General features: G+C 63.4%; 3 protein-coding genes across 3 annotated transcripts; all 3 read left to right on the top strand.

Moving 5' to 3' along the window:
* Nucleotides 1-1,032: 1,032 nt before the first annotated feature.
* On the top strand, nucleotides 1,033-4,847 carry LOC136303806 (tubulin alpha-1A chain). Its single transcript, XM_066207477.1, has 4 exons — nucleotides 1,033-1,128; nucleotides 2,612-2,834; nucleotides 2,920-3,068; nucleotides 3,691-4,847. The coding sequence occupies exons 1-4, from the start codon at nucleotides 1,126-1,128 to the stop codon at nucleotides 4,669-4,671; spliced, it is 1,356 nt and encodes a 451-aa protein (XP_066063574.1). The 5' UTR covers nucleotides 1,033-1,125; the 3' UTR covers nucleotides 4,672-4,847.
* Nucleotides 4,848-8,155: 3,308 nt separating this feature from the next.
* Nucleotides 8,156-12,233, top strand: TUBA1B (tubulin alpha 1b). Its single transcript, XM_066207478.1, has 4 exons — nucleotides 8,156-8,227; nucleotides 9,856-10,078; nucleotides 10,164-10,312; nucleotides 11,062-12,233. Exons 1-4 carry the CDS (start codon nucleotides 8,225-8,227, stop codon nucleotides 12,040-12,042), a joined length of 1,356 nt encoding a protein of 451 aa, XP_066063575.1. The 5' UTR covers nucleotides 8,156-8,224; the 3' UTR covers nucleotides 12,043-12,233.
* A 645-nt stretch (nucleotides 12,234-12,878) lies between these two features.
* On the top strand, nucleotides 12,879-18,682 carry LMBR1L (limb development membrane protein 1 like). Its single transcript, XM_066207463.1, has 17 exons — nucleotides 12,879-13,102; nucleotides 14,639-14,723; nucleotides 15,020-15,056; nucleotides 15,208-15,347; nucleotides 15,443-15,546; nucleotides 15,616-15,742; nucleotides 15,853-15,921; nucleotides 16,077-16,141; nucleotides 16,286-16,361; nucleotides 16,473-16,556; nucleotides 16,777-16,853; nucleotides 16,936-17,013; nucleotides 17,105-17,178; nucleotides 17,283-17,373; nucleotides 17,600-17,666; nucleotides 17,761-17,922; nucleotides 18,003-18,682. Exons 1-17 carry the CDS (start codon nucleotides 13,031-13,033, stop codon nucleotides 18,059-18,061), a joined length of 1,467 nt encoding a protein of 488 aa, XP_066063560.1. The 5' UTR covers nucleotides 12,879-13,030; the 3' UTR covers nucleotides 18,062-18,682.
* Nucleotides 18,683-19,414: the final 732 nt, after the last annotated feature.

Here is a 19,414-nt window from a genome sequence, read left to right on the forward strand (position 1 = left end):
TTCGGGGAGGCTGTGCAGGGGCTGCAGCAGATGGAGGGATGGCCAGGGGACGCGTGTCCCAGTGTCCCAGCTGTGTCCCAACCACCAGCTGCCGCACAGCAGCTGCTGCTCGGTCCAAGCCCCCAGCCCAAAACAGCCCTGGGGGCTTTTGTCCCCTGTTGTCCTCCTGCTGTCCCTCACCCACCGGCCCTGCTCGTCCTCAGCTGCCCGGGGGGATGACGACTCTTTGTCCCCGCGCCTGGGCCCCGCAGCGCTGGTTCCCACTGCCCGAGCAGACAAAGAGGCACTGGAAGGGCTGGGCACGGCAGGGAAAGGGCCGGGACAGGCACAGGGCCATGGCAGGGACGTGGCTGAGAACCAGGGCACTGTGGCACGGCCACGGATTGAGACAGCGTCCCTGGGGATGGGGACGGGCTTGGCCAGGGATGAGAACAGTGTCCCTGAGGATGGGGACCAGGGCGTGGCTGGCTGGGAATAGGGATTAGAATGTGACGAGGGATGGGAACAACGGGATGGCTGGGGACAGGGACCAGGGTATGCCCGAGGATAACCCGGAGCTCGGGCAGTGGCCAGACAAGGGGGAGGGCTGCATCGCCGGGGACGGGGACCAGGGCGTGGTCCTACCCCGTGCAACGGGAGTCCCGGGACCAAGACACTCATTCCGGGCAGGGGGAGAACGGGATCGGGAAGAACGGCGGGACTTGGGGGAAGGGGGCTGTGGGGGGATGGGGACCGCGGGATGGGGACCCGAGCGTGACCGCTAGCTCAGCCAAGACCGGGGACCGGGGCGTGGCAGGGACGGTGCCAAGGACACAGCCGGGGCCCCTCCGGCGGCGGGCGGGAGCCAGCGGCGGGGCCGGGCCGTGGCCGCCGCAGCCCCCGGGCCCCCCCCTCCCGCACCGCCCGGCCTTTGTCTGCGGCTGCGGGGGGGCATTACCTCATTCCGGGCGCCCAATGGCCGCCGCCGCCGCCGGCCCCGCCGCCCCCCCGGCCCCGCCGCCCGCCCCGCTTCGCCCCGCCCCGCCGCCGCTATAAAGCCTCGCACCGAGCCCCGCACTCCGCCGCGCCTCTTACATCGACCGCCTCAGCGTCGGGCTGTGAGACCGCCCCGGACCGACCGCCGCCATGGTGAGGGGGTGCGGGGGGGTCGGGACTTCCCTTGTCCCTACTCATTCCCACAATCCCTATTCCCGTGGTCCCCTTGTCTCCCATTCCCGCCGGCTCCATCCCTCCCACCCCCGGACCCGTGGTTTTCCGCGGTCCCAATCCCCACCCTCCCATCGTAGTCTCCGCTTTTCATCCCCCCCCACCCCGGCTCCCGTCTCGCTGTTGTCTCTGGTCCCCAACCCCCCTGATCTCCATTCCCAAGGGTTTGTCGTCCCCTCCCCTCCCGGGATGAGCCCTCGGCGCCGGGACTCCTCCCGCACCGGGCGTGGCTCCCGTTACACCGAGTAAAATGCGTCGCCCGGGACCCAGCCCCGAATTTATCTCCTGTTAAATAGGCCTGGAAAGGTCTTTCTGCCTCCCCTGAGCCCGCAGCGGGCGTGGCTGCCGTTAAACCGGGCAGGATGGGACCCCCAGGACTTAGCACTAAGCTTCCATAGGGTGTGGCTCCCGTTAAAGCAGGCAGGATGAGACCCCCGGGACTCAGCACTGAGCTTCCATAGGGCGTGGCTCCCCTTAAACCGGCCAGGATGGGACCCCGGGACCGAGCCCCGAGCCTGCACCGGGCGTGCCTCCCGTTAAACAGGGCAGGATGGGACCCCGAAACGCAGTACTGAGCTCCTGTCGGGCGTGGCTGTGGTTAAACTCGAAAGGATGGCTCCCCGGGACCGAACCCCGAGCCTGAACCAGACGTGGCTCCTATTAAATCGGGCAGGATGGCTCCCTGGAGCTAAGCCCGTATTGGGCGTGGCACCGGTTGAAAGGGGCAGGATCGGGCGCCCCATCTTACGGTACCGAGCCACCGTCCGTCCCTGGGCGTGGCTCCCGTTCAACCGGGCAGGACAGACCCCCTTTCCTCCCCCCCCCGCCCCGGTGCTGAGCCCTCCGCCTGCGCTGGGCGTGGCACCGGTTTAACAAGGCAGAAAGTGTCTCCGGTGTGGGGTGGGCAGGGCAGAATGGGACCCCCGGTGCTGAGCACCCCATCCCGCACGAGAGGTCGAAGCACGGCAGGATGGGACCCCCCAGTCCCACACTGGGCGTGGCATTGCCTCGACTGGGACTCGGGTGGGCAGGAGGAGTCCCCGGTGCTGAGCCACCCTGGGGCTTTGCTGGGTCTCACCAGGGCAGGGTGGGGCAGGATGGGAACCCCGGGGCTCCCTGTGTCACCATGGGTGCAGTCCCAGTCGCTCCGGGCAGGATGAGCCACAACTGCTGAGCTCCCCATCCCCCACAGGCAGAGTGCCAGGGGTGATGGCGACAAGACAGGATGGGACCCCCTGCACTGGGTGCACCTGCGGAACAATGGGTGTGTCCGGGCAGGATCTGGCCCCATCCAGTCTTTGTGAGGGGCCCTTCCCAGCTCGGTGACAGCCGAGACAGTGTTGGGCTGGTGCCACAGCTGGGGAGGGGGACAAAAGGGGTGACCCGGTGCCGTGTGCCCCCGCAGCGCGAGTGCATCTCCATCCACGTGGGCCAAGCCGGCGTGCAGATCGGCAATGCCTGCTGGGAGCTGTACTGCCTGGAGCACGGCATCCAGCCCGACGGGCAGATGCCCAGCGACAAGACCATCGGCGGGGGGGACGACTCCTTCAACACCTTCTTCAGCGAGACGGGCGCCGGCAAGCACGTGCCCCGGGCCGTGTTCGTGGACCTGGAGCCCACGGTGATCGGTGAGCAGCGCGCGGGGGGCGGCCGGCGGGGCGGGCGCTGGCGGCGGGCGCCGGGTGCTAACGGGGCCCGGGGCTGTCCCCGCAGACGAGGTGCGCACGGGAACGTACCGGCAGCTCTTCCACCCCGAGCAGCTGATCACGGGCAAGGAGGATGCGGCCAACAACTACGCCCGCGGGCACTACACCATCGGGAAGGAGATCATCGACCTGGTCCTTGACCGCATCCGCAAGCTGGTAGGGGCACGGGGGATGCAGGTGGCGAGCGAGGACAAAGCCTCCATTCTGTCTCGCTCTGCCATCCAGACTCGCTGGGTTGGGTTTAGATTTAATTTATTAATTAATGTTAATCCTGTTGTGCAGTGGCTGCCATTGGCCGGCAGCGGGACGCGGCGCAGCTGGAGCTGGAGCCGCTCCACAGCGCCGCAGCCCCCGGGCGCCGCCGGTGCTGAGCTTGGCAATTCCCTCTTTGTTCCCACTTGGCTCCTGACGTGGCCGAGTCCAGCTGCGTGCGCTGGGGACGGGCAGTCCCGAGCCAGTCCCTCCCAGAGTCATGTGGCTGTGATAGTCCCTGGCAGTCAAACTTGTCCCCCCACTCTGCTGCTGAGCTGGTGGCAATTCTGCACTTTGAGGTGCCCCTGACCACTGTCTCACCCCAAAGGCCAAGGGGCTTCCCTGGGTGATTCACCATGAGTCACTGGGTAACAGATGGAGTCCGTGCCACCCTGTCCCCCATTCTGCTGACTCTGGCTCTGCTGCTGGAAAGCCCCCAAATGTCCTTGTGAGGCCACAGAGAGGAAGAAGTAACTTCTGCTGCCTGGAGTAAACATGCTTCCCCACCTTGTCTCTCTCCCTGCAGGCTGACCAATGCACAGGGCTGCAGGGCTTCCTGGTGTTCCACAGCTTTGGCGGTGGCACCGGCTCTGGCTTCACCTCCCTGCTCATGGAGCGGCTCTCTGTCGACTACGGCAAGAAGTCCAAGCTGGAGTTCTCCATCTACCCAGCTCCACAGGTGTCCACGGCCGTGGTGGAGCCCTACAACTCCATCCTCACCACCCACACCACCCTGGAGCACTCCGACTGTGCCTTCATGGTGGACAACGAGGCCATCTACGACATCTGTCGCCGCAACCTGGACATCGAGCGTCCCACCTACACCAACCTCAACAGGTTGATAGGCCAGATCGTGTCCTCCATCACAGCCTCTCTGCGCTTTGACGGAGCCCTGAATGTCGACCTGACAGAATTCCAGACCAACCTGGTGCCGTACCCCCGCATCCACTTCCCGCTGGCCACCTACGCCCCGGTCATCTCTGCTGAGAAGGCTTATCACGAGCAGCTCTCGGTGGCCGAGATCACCAACGCCTGCTTCGAGCCGGCCAACCAGATGGTCAAGTGTGACCCGCGGCACGGCAAGTACATGGCGTGCTGCCTGCTGTACCGCGGGGACGTGGTGCCCAAGGATGTCAACGCCGCCATCGCCACCATCAAGACCAAGCGCACCATCCAGTTTGTGGACTGGTGCCCCACTGGTTTCAAGGTGGGCATCAACTACCAGCCACCCACGGTGGTGCCCGGGGGCGACCTGGCCAAGGTGCAGCGCGCCGTGTGCATGCTGAGCAACACCACGGCCATCGCCGAGGCCTGGGCCCGCCTGGACCACAAGTTTGACCTGATGTACGCCAAGCGGGCGTTCGTGCACTGGTACGTGGGGGAGGGCATGGAAGAAGGGGAGTTCTCGGAGGCCCGTGAGGATATGGCTGCCCTGGAGAAGGATTATGAGGAGGTGGGGGTGGATTCTGTGGAAGGGGAGGGAGAGGAGGAAGGGGAGGAATACTAAACTCACAAGGGTGCTGCTCGAACAGGGAACATAAACTAGTTGAAGACCCCGCGGGGTCTGTAGCAGTGTGTGCGCCGCGGTCTGTCCTGTCAATGGTCTGTGCTTCAATGGAAAAGTCTGTGACGGACTCACCCGTCCTCTCCTGTGGGTCTGAATAAAAAGCATTCCCTGTCTTACCCTGGCTCTGGTGTCTTCACTCCCTGTGGCAAAGTCCCTGCTTGGCTTCAACACTGTCCCCACCAGCACATGACACGGCCCTGCAGTCCCTGCCTGTACCCAGGCTCTCCACCCTGTCCCTGAGCATGTGCCAGGGGTTGTGGTGAGCTCAGCACCCCGCAGAGCCCCCACCCCAAACTGGTCCTCCCAAACCCATACTTGTTCCTCATCCTTCTGGGTTTGGTGTTGTGCCCCCACCCCAAAGGCTGGGTAAGTGGAGAGGGTTGGGTTTTCTTGGTACCAAGGGTCAAGTGAGCCCCATATGAGCACATTGGGGGCCTTAACTCCTCTGGGTGGGCTGGAGATCTCTGAAGCCCCTCTGTTTGGCAGAAGTCTTTGGTATCTCTGCTACCTCCTCTTCCTGGGCAGGGGAGGGGCTGCATTGCCCTGCGGGGTGGGGAGGCGATGCTCTGTTCCCACAGGTGGGAGTGCTGGGGATGGGAGGGATCCCTTCATCCAGCTCGGCGTCTGCAGGTACACAAGGTTCCTCCAACACCAACCACAATATGTCCTTAAGTTCCTCTGGCTCTTTCAGGGATGAGGAGTTGGCCCCCTTGGTTCCAGCCACTAGAGGGGAGGGGGAAATGTAGAAGCAGCCCCATTGAATGGGGGGAGCCTCTTCACCCTCCCTTTCCTATCCCTTACCCTGTCCCTCACGGCTCCATGCAGGGATAAATAATGAAGGGGAAGTTGAACGCAAAGTGAAACTCCAGCAGGTGCTGCAGCTGGGGGAGGACCCCTGGGTCCCTCATTTGTGTGGTGCACCCCTCCTTCTTTCGCACTCTGAGCTCAGGTTAGGCCTTGAGCAGCACCCAGGCCAAGCTCCTCGAGTTTATCAGCAACACTGTCAGCTCCCAGGAGCTTGTGTTGTCAGACCAACTCCTTGATTTTGAGGAACAGCCTTGGGAATTATTTTTTTTCTCAAGAACAACCCGATTGAAACAACATGTTTGTTATCAAACTTTCAAAGGAAAGATCCAAATTGTAGCCAGGATAGAAAATTAGGATGAGTAAAAAGCCAACCCTTGCAATGTCACAACCAGCAGGTCCTGAGTGAGACCCCCTGAGTTCAACTGGACCACAGCAGGCAGGACAACTCTCAGGGATGGTGAATTAACAAGTTTGGGATTCTCAGAGGATGAACAAAAGAGTTTGGGCTGATCCCCCCAGAACCTGGGGCTCAACCCTTGGCCTGTTGAGGAGACACAAAGGCACTGATGTCAATACTGAACTCAAGGTGGATTTTTCACAGGTATTTACATGTGTACCTGCTCTTCAGGTACGTGTGTGTGCAAGAGTGAATATTCTATAGCAAATGTGCTAGGAATGTTGCTCTCAGATTCTTAAGCACTTTAGATTAATAAATAAAATAGGTCTATAAGTGTGTTGCTACTGTGCCTACGGTAAATTCTATATGAATCTGTTAATAAATTATTTAAATTAAGATCTGGATTAAGTGCTCATAAACCTTTAGGCCTAAACTGTTGGTCATGCCCAGGGCTTAGTTTGACAATGGGGCAGGGAGTCCACTCTGCCCCTTCTGACTCAGAGGGAGGATCTCAATTATTACATTTTATCCTTATCATTCTTTTCCCATCCCCAACCTCCCCTTCGGTAATTTTTTGCCCAATTTGAGTTTTGCATTGACTGATTTTAAATTTTAGCCCCGTTTTCCTCTGTCGGGTTTCACTACAGAGACGTAAGAGGGAAGTGAATTTTGTCTCACTTTCACTGTAACATTAAACCTGCTTTTACCGGCTTGGAGCGACCCAAAACACTGTCCTAACACCATTCCAGGGGTGACGTGATGCGCGAGGAATCCGGGGGGGTGTTGTAACGACCCCCCCCCCCCCCCCCAGGAACACCCATTCCAACCCATTCCATAAACACTAATGATCAGAGCCGGCAGCAGCTCCTCCAGCACCAGCTGCCACGCTGGCAGAACCGAGCTGACCACCTCGGGACCCCCACTCTGAAGGCAGAGTGGGATCCTGGAGCGGGGCAGGTTAGGGAGGAGGGGGGAGCAGAGCAGCCCTTTCTTTCCCGGTGGGAACGACGGGACCGGAGCGGCCATGCGGCCGGCGAGGCAAATGGCGGGGAGCCACGTCACCGCTGCAGTGCAGCTGCGGCGGATGCAGCCGCGCCGGCCCCGCCAGCCCGGGCTGGGCTCAGCTGCCCGGTGACCCCGCACTGGGGTGGCTTCGGTGGCTGCGGGAGGGGATGCGGGGGCCCACCCCCCCTCCGCACCATGGCAGCGTGTGGTGCCGAAGGGGCCGCTGGGTTTTCCGCAAAGCTCTTGGCAAAACAGGAAGGCGGATTATTGGGTGCAAATAGCTCCGGGGATTAGGTGGGGGCTGGGGATGGCCCCCCCCCCCCCCCTTCCCCACCGTGGCTCCCACCCGGTGCTCTCACACAGCCGGGCAGGGAGCTGCTCCACGTTGGGGGGGCACAGTGGGACCCCAGCACGTCCCCTGTTTTTATGGCCCTGACGGTGGTCTCCCCCCACCGGACTGCGGATATGGCTGAAACAAACCCCACCCTGAAAAGCGGGGGCGGCCCCACCAGTGTGCGAACCCCGCAGGGGGAGCCCGCACCCCCCCATCGCAGTGGGATCCAGGGATGCAGATGGGCTGGGGGGGGCCGGGGGGTGCAGATGGACATGGAGGGGGCTGGGGGGGGAAGGGGGCTGCACGGGCTGCAGATGGTCTGGGAGGGACCCCCGGGGTGCAAATAAACCGGGGAGGGAGGGGGCGGGGGGGGGCGAGCGGTGCAGATGGGGCGGGGGGGTGGGCTCCGTCCGGAGAAGCCGATTAACAACCTGGGGACGGCGGAGGACGACACCGGGCGCGGCAGCACGTGCCGCCCCCCCCATGTCGCAGTTTTCCTCCGCAGCGGAGCCGCACCGGGCGGGAGGGGCGGCGGAGGCGGGGGGGCGGGCGGGAACGGCTGTGCCCCCCCCATCCTACGCGACAAACGCATTCCCGGGGGGGCAGAGGACCACAGCAAGGTCAGACCCCCCCCGCACCCCGTACTCCCCGCACTGGGGGCCCTTCGCAAGCCGGGGGAGGAGGGGGCTGCACCCCGCGTCGGGAGGGTCCCCGTCCCTCCCCCCCCAAGCCCCGCAGCACGGGGGGTGGAGGAGGCGGAGCACGCCACACGTCTCAACCAATCCGCAGTGCGAGCGCGCTGATGGACGGGCACTACGGCCAATAGACGCGCGGGGCGGGGGCGCTCGGCCCGCCCCCTGGGCCGGTATATAGAGGGACGCCCGGGGGCGGCGGTAGTTGGTACTTGCGTCGATTCCTTGCTTGTCGGGACGAGTAACCAAGCCGCAGCCATGGTGAGGGGAGGGGGCTGGAGAAATGGGGAGGGACGGGCCCAGGGAATGGCCGGGTAAAGGAGGAGAAGGGCTGGATCTGGAGGATGCGGGGGATTGGGGGAGGATGGGTGCGTAGGAGGGGAGGGGGAAGGAATGGCGGGGGAGAGACTGCGGGAGGCGGGAGATAGGGCTGAGGGATTGAAGGGTGGGGGGTCCAAGTCAGAAAGTTGGGAGGGGATGGGGGGTACGGTGAGAACTGTGGGTGGGTAGAGCCGAGGCTGGGGGTGTTGAGCAGAGGTAGAGGGAGAAGTCCTTGATGAAGGGAGCACCCCTGGAAAGGCTCACAGCACTCCTGCGGTGGTCGCACGTGGTGTCTGGTAGCCCACCGGTGGGGGCGGGGTCAGCCCGACCGTTACCGTTCCCGCGCGCGGGAAGGCGCGCGGCGGGGGCACAGCCCCGCCCCTCGCCAGAGGCAAAGCCCCGCCCCTCCCGCACACTCACCCTTCCCCCCTAAATCAAGCCCCGAGCCCCCTCCCGAATCCAGCCTCGAACCCCCCAACCTCACCCCTCCCTGCTGCACGAGGTTCCCTGTTTTCTGCCCTCCCCCCCGGCACCCACCGAGCCCATGAGGCTGGTCGTGCTCTACGATTCCTAGGGGGCCTTATGCGGGCCACCCTCCGCTCCAGATCTCCCCCAAACCCCGGGCTCCCCCCGCCCCGGGTGAGAGGAACGCGCGGAGCAGGTGGCGCGGGGGAGGGAGCGGCCGGGAATGTGCGCGACCCCCCGGGGGTGACGCCATCGGCCCATCCCTGCGGTTTCGGGTCAGCTGGTGCGGTCTCGGCCCTGCTGCTGCGCTGAGCTTCCTCTTCCTCCTCCTCCTCCCGACCTCGCCCAGCCCGGCTGGAAAATGTCCTCCCTGGGCGCCATTTGGGAGCAGATGGTGGCAGCTGCGGGGTGGCGGGACCCCCAGAGCGCTGCCCACAGGTGGCTGCAGTCTGTTCCCAAACGCGGATGTCACCCCACACCTTCCCTCCTCGGATCCCGGGTGGCCCTAGCGAAGCTCAGCCACTAGTCGGGGTGGCACTAAGGCACAATTGGGGGTTGGGGGCGCTGAGTTTGAACCTCCCATGTGAGATCTCTTCACCCCCCAAAGGGCAGAGTTGCAGCTCTCGGGAGGGGCAGGAAGGGATCCTCGGAGCTGAGCATGCCCTGCAATGAGGAAAGAGATGTTCCCTTGCATAAAGGGGTGTCCCTGAACTGGGAAAGGAGGGTATTCGCCAGCCCCCTGCAGAGGGGGGGTTTAGTGTCCCTGTCTACATGGGAGCCATGGATGGAGGGGACTGCGAATAGTCAGGACCAGGAATACAGCTGGGGAACCCCGATTCCTGGCTCTGTGGGGTGTGTAGGGTGAAGGACACCAGCTGGCTCATGGTGCAGAGTCTCAGCTCCTGGGGAGGGGAAGCAGAATGGGAACACCAAAGCTGAGCACAGTGGGTGCACCACCAGACCCAGCACAATGCGTGCATCTGGGCAGGATCTGACCCCAGCCTTGGGTAGAGACCCTTCCCAGCTCGGTGCCAGCCCCGTGGGTGCTGGGGTGGGACAGAGAGGGGACAAAAGGGGTGACCCGGTGCCGTGTGCCCCCGCAGCGCGAGTGCATCTCCATCCACGTGGGCCAAGCGGGCGTGCAGATCGGCAATGCCTGCTGGGAGCTGTACTGCCTGGAGCACGGCATCCAGCCCGACGGGCAGATGCCCAGCGACAAGACCATCGGCGGGGGGGACGACTCCTTCAACACCTTCTTCAGCGAGACGGGCGCCGGCAAGCACGTGCCCCGGGCCGTGTTCGTGGACCTGGAGCCCACGGTGATCGGTGAGCAGCGCGCGGGGGGCGGCCGGCGGGGCGGGCGCTGGCGGTGGGCGCCGGGTGCTAACGGGGCCCGGGGCTGTCCCCGCAGACGAGGTGCGCACGGGAACGTACCGGCAGCTCTTCCACCCCGAGCAGCTGATCACGGGCAAGGAGGATGCGGCCAACAACTACGCCCGCGGGCACTACACCATCGGGAAGGAGATCATCGACCTGGTCCTTGACCGCATCCGCAAGCTGGTGAGTGTCCTGTGGGGTCTCATGGGGTGGGTCCATCCCTGCGGGGGATGTGGGGATAAAGGGAAACTCCAGGCGTCCCTGGGCAGGTCCTTCTCAGCCCATCAGCACTTTGGGGCACAGCATGGGGATGACCTCCTGCCTTCCTGTTGTGCTTTCAGGATTTGAATCATGTCAGCCTGTAGCACATCCCGGCTCTCCATGGGGTCTGGATCCTCTAAGTGATCAGGATCAGCCCCTTCCCCTCCCCTTGACCTGAATCCCTTTATTCAAAGCTCTGCAACCCCACCAGGCCAGGATGTGCACCCTGAGCGTGGCATGTTCTCAGGGGTGTGATGGGGCTTGTGGGATTCTGTGTCATTTCTCTCCCTGGGAAAACCTTATTTCATCCCTTTTATAAGGTCATGTGAGGTTTCTGCTTGATCTGGACTCTGATCCTGCTTGACAAACTGCTTATGAGCAGCTGTGCCAAGTATTTAACTCTTGCTGTGGCAGCTCTAGTGGATTCCCCCCTCTCTCAAGCAGATTGCCAGGGTCATAGGAGGAAGCAGCTGAGGGGAGGGGGCAGGAAGGGGTCCCTTTTGTGAGGGCAGGTTGAATCACAGGGAGCTGTGTCTGGAAGTGGAGCTGGCAGAAGTGTCCCAAAAGTCTGAGATCCTTGGGGGAAAGTTGTATCTTTCTGGGCAAGTCAGTAGCAGCTGAAGTTCAGAATTACTAACAGCTTGGTCTCGTTTTCTCTTCCCACCTTGCAGGCTGACCAATGCACAGGGCTGCAGGGCTTCCTGGTGTTCCACAGCTTTGGCGGTGGCACTGGCTCTGGCTTCACCTCCCTGCTCATGGAGCGGCTCTCTGTTGACTACGGCAAGAAGTCCAAGCTGGAGTTCTCCATCTACCCAGCTCCACAGGTGTCCACGGCCGTGGTGGAGCCCTACAACTCCATCCTCACCACCCACACCACCCTGGAGCACTCCGACTGTGCCTTCATGGTGGACAACGAGGCCATCTACGACATCTGTCGCCGCAACCTGGACATCGAGCGTCCCACCTACACCAACCTCAACCGCCTCATCAGTCAGATCGTGTCCTCCATCACGGCCTCTCTGCGCTTTGACGGAGCCCTGAACGTCGACCTGACAGAATTCCAGACCAACCTGGTGCCGTACCCCCGCATCCACTTCCCGCTGGCCACCTACGCCCCGGTCATCTCTGCTGAGAAGGCTTATCACGAGCAGCTCTCGGTGGCCGAGATCACCAACGCCTGTTTCGAGCCGGCCAACCAGATGGTCAAGTGTGACCCGCGGCACGGCAAGTACATGGCGTGCTGCCTGCTGTACCGCGGGGACGTGGTGCCCAAGGATGTCAACGCCGCCATCGCCACCATCAAGACCAAGCGTAGCATCCAGTTTGTGGACTGGTGCCCCACCGGTTTCAAGGTGGGCATCAACTACCAGCCACCCACAGTGGTGCCCGGGGGCGACCTGGCCAAGGTGCAGCGCGCCGTGTGCATGCTGAGCAACACCACGGCCATCGCCGAGGCCTGGGCCCGCCTGGACCACAAGTTTGACCTGATGTACGCCAAGCGGGCGTTCGTGCACTGGTATGTGGGGGAGGGCATGGAGGAAGGGGAGTTCTCGGAGGCCCGTGAGGATATGGCTGCCCTGGAGAAGGATTACGAGGAGGTGGGGGTGGATTCTGTGGAAGGGGAGGGAGAGGAGGAAGGGGAGGAATACTAAACGCTGGGTTCCTTCTGTCACTGTCGCATGTCCATGAAATGTCTGCTTCAAACACTTGAGCTTCCTTGTGCACTGCGTGGGGTTTTGCCCCGTGGGCCTGACCAGGGGTGTGCTGCCCTCTCGGATGTGATCGTGCAGATTTTCCATGTGTCTGTACTGTGTCTGTGAATAAAAGGCTTTAAGAGAAGCTACACTGTGTTGGATACAAACCCTCTGTGTCAGCGCCTGCTCTCGCCTGGGCCGCCTGGCCCCATCCCATGGGAACAGACTGTCCCTATTGTCTGTGCCCAGTGAGGCAGCTGGCATGGTGCTGCTGCTACCCGAGCTGCCCAGCCTTTCTTGCTCTGCTAGGTGGGGGGGGGCGAGGTGAAACCCCCCATATCCCTGGGTTCCACAGGGTGGGGCCTCACCCTGGCTGCTGCTGGCCTCCTTTATGAGTTGTGTTCCCCCCCCAGGAGGGCCATGCCCTGCCCTGCCCTGCCCTGCCCTGCCCTGTGCCCTCAGCCCTCGGGAGCCCAACCCTGCCCCCCGTGGCTCTCCGGGATTAACGCGCCCGGGATTAGCCGTGTCCCAGGATTTGCTCTATCCCTGCCCCTAATTCCGGCGGGGGGGGGGGGGGGGCTACACTGGGGCCGCGGGCCCATGGGAGCGGCGGGCTGGCTCAGCCTATCAGCGCGCGGCCCGCCGCGCTTCGGCCAATGAGCTCCGCCTCATTCAGCCCCCGAGCCAATGGGCGGCCGGGGGCGGGGCCTGCTGGGCCCTTTCGGGCCGCGGCGGGGGCGGATACTCCGGACGCGGGGACCGGACGCGGGGGCGGGGCCACGGGGAGGGGCGGGGCCAGCGGCGGCGGCTCTGGGCTGGAGCCGGCGGGCTCAGAGCGGCGATTCCCGGCGCTACCGGAGAGGCTGGACCGGGCTGGCGGTACCGGCCGTGCCGTTCTGCCCCTGCCCGCAGCAGCCCCGCCCGGCCCTGCCATGCTGGCCGCAGGATGGCCCCTCTGGAGCATGACGCGCTGGCCGTGCGGGAGCAGCTCTTCCACGAGAGGGTCCGCGAGTGCATTGTGAGTACTCGGGGGCCGCGGTGAGGGGCGGCGGGAGGGGGAAGGGGCCCGGTGTGGCGGGGAGAGGTGGGAGCGGGGCTGGGAGCTCGCAGCTCTCTATGGGACTGTGGGGATCCTGGGTGGCAGCTCTAGGGCCCGGCTGTGGCAGTGCTCCACACCCCTGGTGCTTATCGGGGCCAGAGCAGCCTAGGCTGCGTGTGCCCAGCAGATAGCGAGGTCCCAGGGCTGGACCCTGCTGAGCCCCTGCCGCGACCCCTCTGCCGGCTCCAGCAGTCCCAGCTGCGGTCCCTTTGTGCACCTTTGGGGGTGCTGGGCTTTGGTGGTGTCAGAACCGGGCCAGCCCCACGCCAGGCTCCTTGTCCCCAGGCCAGCAGCTCGGTGTCGGCAGGAGGGGACCCTGCAGAGCCCCCTAAACTTCGGGTACTACAGAGGAAGCCAGCTGGGTCTGCTCCTCTGCTCCCACTGTGTGAGGTTCGGGGATGGGGATGACCTCGATGTCCTGGCTTCTCCTCTGGGCCTTTGGGATGCTGCGGGCTGTGACCGGCAGTGCCGAGGCTCCCTTGCTGCAGCCTCGGTGCCATATTCGGTGCCTACAGGGAGGACGTGGTGTGGTGGCCAGAGCCCAGCACCTCTGCCCTGGAGCCCCCCAGACCTCCATCCCAGGGAGCTGCATCTCACCCAGGAGCCCCTGGCTTGGCAGGGGCAGCACAAAACTTACTTGACCCGACCTCACTGAGTACAGGTGGTGTTGGGGGTCCCCCCACCAGGCACAGCATTGGTCTGTGGGGTACAGCCCATGGCAGGAGGGAACCTGCGGCCTTGAGACCCTTCACTGGGTGGGAGCAGGAGCAGAAGGACCTGCTGGGCACTGCCTTTCTGGGAGTTCAGAGCTGGGCCATCTCTGGGGGCTCCCTGCCACCCCACTGGCAGATCCTGGGGACCCTCAGCTGGGGCCAGAGCACCCCCAGTCAGGCAGAAGGGAGGTGCCACAGCTGCTCCCCACTGCACCTGTGCCAAGGTGGAGGATCCGAGCGACCTTTCCTCATCCTGACGCGTATCCCGTGGGATGAAAGGTCGCCGTGTTCCCTGAACATCGCCTGCTCTGGCTTGACCTCGGCGTTCCTGCGGGGGCGGGAGGGACACCGCAGATATCCTTGGCGCCTCATTCAAGGCTGTTCCCGTGGCTCTGCTGGCTGCTGGTGCCAGCCAGCTGGGGCTGTGGGATCGGGCAGTTCAGGGATGTCCCACGGGGTCACAGATTTGCTGGCACGGGGTTGATTCAGACATTCTTGGGTGGGCTCTTAGCCCCCCGGCCTGGGTGCTGTGCCAGCTTGTGGGCACCCATGTGTGAACGCTGTGTGCAGCCCCCGTTGAACAGATCAGTCTGAGCACACGAGTGAGGTGTAACCAGGGCCAGGAGTGGAAAAACAAATAGGGTGGAGCTGACAAGCCCCAGGGCTGGCAGCATCACCTGGGGTAGGAGCCGGGTGCTGCCCTCAGGGCATGCCCACACTGCCCACACTCTTCTGCCCACAGATCTGTGCCCTGCTCTTCGCCAGCCTCTACATCCTCTGCCACTTCATCATAACCCACTTTAAGAAGCACACGGATTTCACAGCAGGTAAGAGAGCGGGAGCTGCCAGAGCCAGGCAGCCCTTGACAGCCACATTCAGCCTCCCGAGGGTTCTTCCTGTTTCTTCGTTGCCTTTGGCCTCCTCCAGGAGCCCTGGTCCTGCCACAGCCTGGTTGCCGCGACACCAGTTGCTGCCAGCTGCCCTAGGTGGGAGCAAAGCCCAATTTCCCTGGGAGGATTTCTGCAGCATTTGGAGTGGAGAGAACTTGGGCAGAGGGCAGGGAGCGATGCTCTGGGCAGCCCTACCTCCCCTGACCCTCGGGTTTGGGATTTTGTCCCCGCAGTTCACGATGACGAGGATGCTGCTGTCAACAAGATTGCGTAAGTTCCTGCTTGTCCCGTTCCCTGACACTCGGCCTCTTCCTCAGCCAGGACACCGTGTCCTGTGGGTGCTGGTGACGCTGGGGGGCAGAGCTGGGCTGTGACACCCAGAGGAACCCTGACCCAGAGGTGATGCTTGTCCCTGCGGCAGGTTGGAGCTCTGTACCTTCACCCTGGCTGTGGCACTGGGTGCCGTCCTCCTCCTGCCCTTCTCCATCATCAGCAACGAGGTGCTGCTCTCCTTCCCTCAGAACTACTACATCCAGTGGCTGAACGGGTCCCTCATTCATGGTAGGTGCACGGGGTGACCCTGGGGTGTCCCCAAAATCTGTGGGTCGGCGTTGCCCTGCCTGGGAGCTCACCCCATGCTGTACCCCCTCTTCCAGGCCTCTGGAATTTGGTCTTCCTCTTCTCCAATATGTCGTTGGTCTTCCTCATGCCCTTTGCCTACTTCTTCACCGAGTCAGAGGGGTTTGCAGGATCCAAGAAGGTGGGTGATCCTGCACATGTCCCCCCCTGTCCGCCCTTCTGTGACTCCCTGCTAACCCAGCTCCTGCAGGGCATCATGGCCAGGGTGTACGAGACGTCGGTGGTGCTGCTGCTGCTGACGCTGCTGGTGCTGGGCATGGTCTGGGTGGCCTCTGCCATCGTGGGCAACGACGCTGCCAGTCGCCAGTCACTCTACGGTGGGTGCTGCTGGGGTGCACTGGGTTCTCCCTGCTCCGGAGTCAGACCCTGGCACTGAATGGAACAAGGGATCTCTGGTGTCACTGACCTAATCCCGCTGTCTCTGCAGATCTCTGGGAATACTATCTGCCCTACCTCTACTCCTGCATCTCGCTTTTTGGCGTCCTGCTTCTGCTGTGTAAGTTGTGTCCCCATGAGGCCCTGGTGGTGCTCCATGCAAATGGGGACTGGAGGGGCCATGGTTCATGGCTGAAGCCTCCAGGATCCTTCTGGGGGTGTGGGGAGGGGTAGGATGGAGGGGCACCTCCTGTTCAGCCTCTCCTCCCACCACAGTGTGCACCCCCTTTGGCCTCTCCATCATGTTCACTGTTACTGGGAAGCTCCTGGTGAAACCCCGGGTAAGGCATTTCCCCCCCCCCCCCAGTCCCTCTGCCCCAGTTTTGGGAGTGATTGCCCCCAGGGCTGCCTGGTCTCCCACCTTGGGCATGGGGAGCCATTCCTGCACCCCAGCAGCCACTCACAGGCTCTTTGCCCATCCCCAGCTCCTGGAAGACCTGGATGAGCAGCTGAGCTGCACGAGGTTTGAGGAAGCCGCCGTGTCCCACAGGATCCGCTCTGGTGGGTGCTGCTGGTTGGAAAAGGGGAGCGTGGGGTGGATTGGGGGCCCCTCTACCCCACCACGTTGGAGCCCTCATCCCCCCTGAGCCCCTTGGGTCTCCCCCCTGAAAGGCAAAGCTTCCTGCTGGCTGAATCTGGACATGGAGATGCTGCGGGAGCAATTCTTTGCCATCCGGAGCAAGAGGCGGAAGCTGGGTGAGGAGCCTGGTGGGGGGAAGGCCGGGACACTGGGTTCCCTCCAGCTTGGCACTGGGAGCACTGGGTCCCTGGCAGTCCACGCTCTATGGAGGGAGGGTGGGTTGGGAGATGGGGTGGGGGCTGTTACGCCCCATCCCGGCACTTTGGGACCCCCTCAGTCTCCTGGCCTGGGGTGGGGACTGTGCTCCCCTCTCACCTGGGCGCATCCTCCCCACAGAGCTGCGGCACCGAGCATCGCCCTGGCAGAGGAACCTGGGCTACCCCCTGGCCATGCTGGGCCTCTTGGCACTGACAGTGAGTGACCCTGGGCTCCCAGGGGTGTTGGGGGCTGTCCTTGTCCTCACCACTGCCCTCACTCCCTTCCTGCTCCTCCCAGGGCATCTCTGTGCTCATTGTCTGCTTCCATGTCCTGGAGCTGCTGCTGGATGATGCTGCAATGCCACGGGGCATCCAGGTACCCGGTTGGGGGAATGGGACAGCTCGGTCATGTCCCTCGCTGGTCTGGGGACCATTCCTCCCCAACCTGCTCCCTCCTCTTCCTGCAGGACGCATCCCTGGGCCAGGTTTCCTTCTCCATCTTTGGTTCCTTTGGAGCTGCACTGCAGGTTGTCCTCATTTTGTATCCTTCAGGAGGGCACTTGTGTCCCTGGCGAAGTCCCCTGTGTCCCCAACACTGTTCCCAGCGCCATCCCATTCTGTTTTCATCCTTAACACTCCTTGCAGCTACCTAATGGTCTCCTCTGTTGTGGGCTTCTACAGCTCCCCCCTGTTCACTCGCCTGCTGCCGGAGCGGCAGGACACCCCCCTGACCAAGGTGGGAGCAGTGGGACGGGGCTGGAGGGGCTCCTGTGGGGGTGCAAGACCCTGTTCCCCACAGTGTGTCCCTGTGCACTGCTTGTGGTGTCCTCACGTGGGAGGACAGTGTCCCACTGCCAGGCAGGACTCCCCAGTGGTCCCCTGGCATTTGGAAAGCCCCTTCCCGAGGCTGGGGGTTCCCCTGCAGCAGCACTGTCCCCCCCAAACCCCCTCCTTCTCCCCAGATCATCGGGAACTGTGTCTCCTTGCTGGTGCTCAGCTCAGCGCTGCCCGTCTTCTCCAGGACACTGGGTGAGCCTCCCAGAGGGATCAGGGTGATGATGCCTGGATGGGGGTGTCCCCCAGATTGGGGGTGCCCTGACCAGTGTACCCCACTCCTGTGCAGGGATCACCCGTTTTGACCTCCTGGGGGATTTTGGCCGCTTCAACTGGTTGGGGAATTTCTACATCGTCTTCCTCTACAACATGGGCTTTGCGGGGCTCACCACGCTGTGCCTGGTGAAAAGGGTCTCCTGGGCAGTCCAGGCCGAGCTCATCCGTGCCTTTGGTGAGGACAGGGACACCAGGGATGGGTGCTGGGGTGTCCCCTGTCCCCCACCACGGCTCTCACACTCTCCCTGTATCCAGGTCTGCACAAGCTGCCGCTGCCCGTGACGCGCTGCCGGATCCGCAGCAAGCCCTGCTAAGGCTGGGGGACAGGGACGTGTCCTCCCCACTGTGGTGGCCCCCCAGGGTGGCTGCCAGCCACAGAGCTGGCCCTGATAGCGCCTGGTACCTCAGGGACATCAGAGCCCCTCAGGGAAAGCTGAGACACCTTTGGGGGTCATCCCTCCTGCTCCGTCTCAGCGCGTTGTTCTACTGAGCCTTGGCCTTGAGCCACATTCCCATCACACGTCCCCAAGGGGTGTGGGGTGCCCCCGAGGCTGTGCTGGCTGCAGCCTGCCCACCCCCTGTTTAAATACCTCGTGCAAGAATGACCAGGCTCCCCCCCAACCTCCCCTGGCTGCTCCCTGGGGTCTGGTTGAGTTTAAAACGTCACCTCACCCAGGGACTGTCCTGACACTATGGGAGAGGGTCCTGTGCTCCCTTGCCCAGAGTCACTCCACACTCTATCCTTGTGTCACTCTGCAGGGGGACACTGGTTGTCTCCACCCTCCCTGAGGCCTTTGGGGGTCCCTAATAGGGGGGCCTGGGGTGCAGGGAACAAGCCCCCCACCTCCAGCAGCTTGATGTGATGAGTATGTCGGGTCTCTGTTACCACGGAACTTGTTTGGAGCAATAAATAGCAAATGTTTTTTATATAAAAATACTTGAATCTGGGGGGGGTTTATTCCTCCCAAGGGCAGGGCCGAGTAGGAAGGGGGCAGGGGTGGGGTGTCCTTGCCTTGGGGGGGGTCACAGTCCCACCCCTCCTTATGGCCCCTATGGGGCCATAATTAACCCTCTTCCTGGCTGGGGTTAACGAGCTTCTTCCACAGGCGAGGGCAGCTCCCTGCCTGCTGCCCGGGCTCAGGGACCCCGGGGGTGTTGTGGGGCTCCGGGAGCTTCGTGGTATGGGCTGAGCTACCCCAAGTGAGGGGCAAAGCAGAGGCTTCACCTCCTGGGACGGAGGGTCGTGCGGCCAGAGCGGAAACTGCCCCGGGAACCGGCCCCCCACCCATCCTGCCCCGGCTGGGGCCGAGCCAGGCCACCCCCCGCCCCCCCATGGCGGGGGTGGGGGGCCCAGGCCCCCCCTCGCTCCCCCCCCGGCTGGGGCCGAGCAGGAAGCACAGGAAACCTGGTTTATATTGCAGGAAATGAGGCCATCGGTGCCCGCGATTTCCCCGCGACCCGCTCCCCTCCCAGTCACCCCGTGCTGGCACCGGGGCTGCGGGGAAGCTGTGGGGGGGCCGCGGCGGCCGGGACCCCCCCGATCCGCTCTCCGCCTTCCACTACCCCGCTGCTGCCTCCTGCCCTGGCCGGGGCCCGCAGTACCGCTGGGTGCTTCACCGGGAGCTCTGGGGGGCTGCGTTGGGGGACACGCTCCCGGTGCCGGGGGT

This window comes from Chamaea fasciata, unplaced genomic scaffold, assembly GCF_029207755.1.
Source record: "Chamaea fasciata isolate MVZ Bird 193981 ecotype frontalis unplaced genomic scaffold, bChaFas1.0.hap1 SCAF_41, whole genome shotgun sequence".
NCBI lineage: Eukaryota > Metazoa > Chordata > Aves > Passeriformes > Sylviidae > Chamaea > Chamaea fasciata.

Coding starts and splice junctions, on each gene's coding strand:
- LOC136303806 (XM_066207477.1), top strand. Junction 2,835..2,919: donor CCTGGAGCCCACGGTGATCG/GTGAGCAGCGCG, acceptor CTGTCCCCGCAG/ACGAGGTGCGCACGGGAACG. Junction 3,069..3,690: donor TTGACCGCATCCGCAAGCTG/GTAGGGGCACGG, acceptor CTCTCCCTGCAG/GCTGACCAATGCACAGGGCT.
- TUBA1B (XM_066207478.1), top strand. Junction 10,079..10,163: donor CCTGGAGCCCACGGTGATCG/GTGAGCAGCGCG, acceptor CTGTCCCCGCAG/ACGAGGTGCGCACGGGAACG. Junction 10,313..11,061: donor TTGACCGCATCCGCAAGCTG/GTGAGTGTCCTG, acceptor CCCACCTTGCAG/GCTGACCAATGCACAGGGCT.
- LMBR1L (XM_066207463.1), top strand. CDS start 13,031: ATGGCCCCTCTGGAGCATGACGCGCTGGCCGTGCGGGAGCAGCTCTTC. Junction 13,103..14,638: donor AGAGGGTCCGCGAGTGCATT/GTGAGTACTCGG, acceptor TTCTGCCCACAG/ATCTGTGCCCTGCTCTTCGC. Junction 17,667..17,760: donor CGTCTTCTCCAGGACACTGG/GTGAGCCTCCCA, acceptor ACTCCTGTGCAG/GGATCACCCGTTTTGACCTC.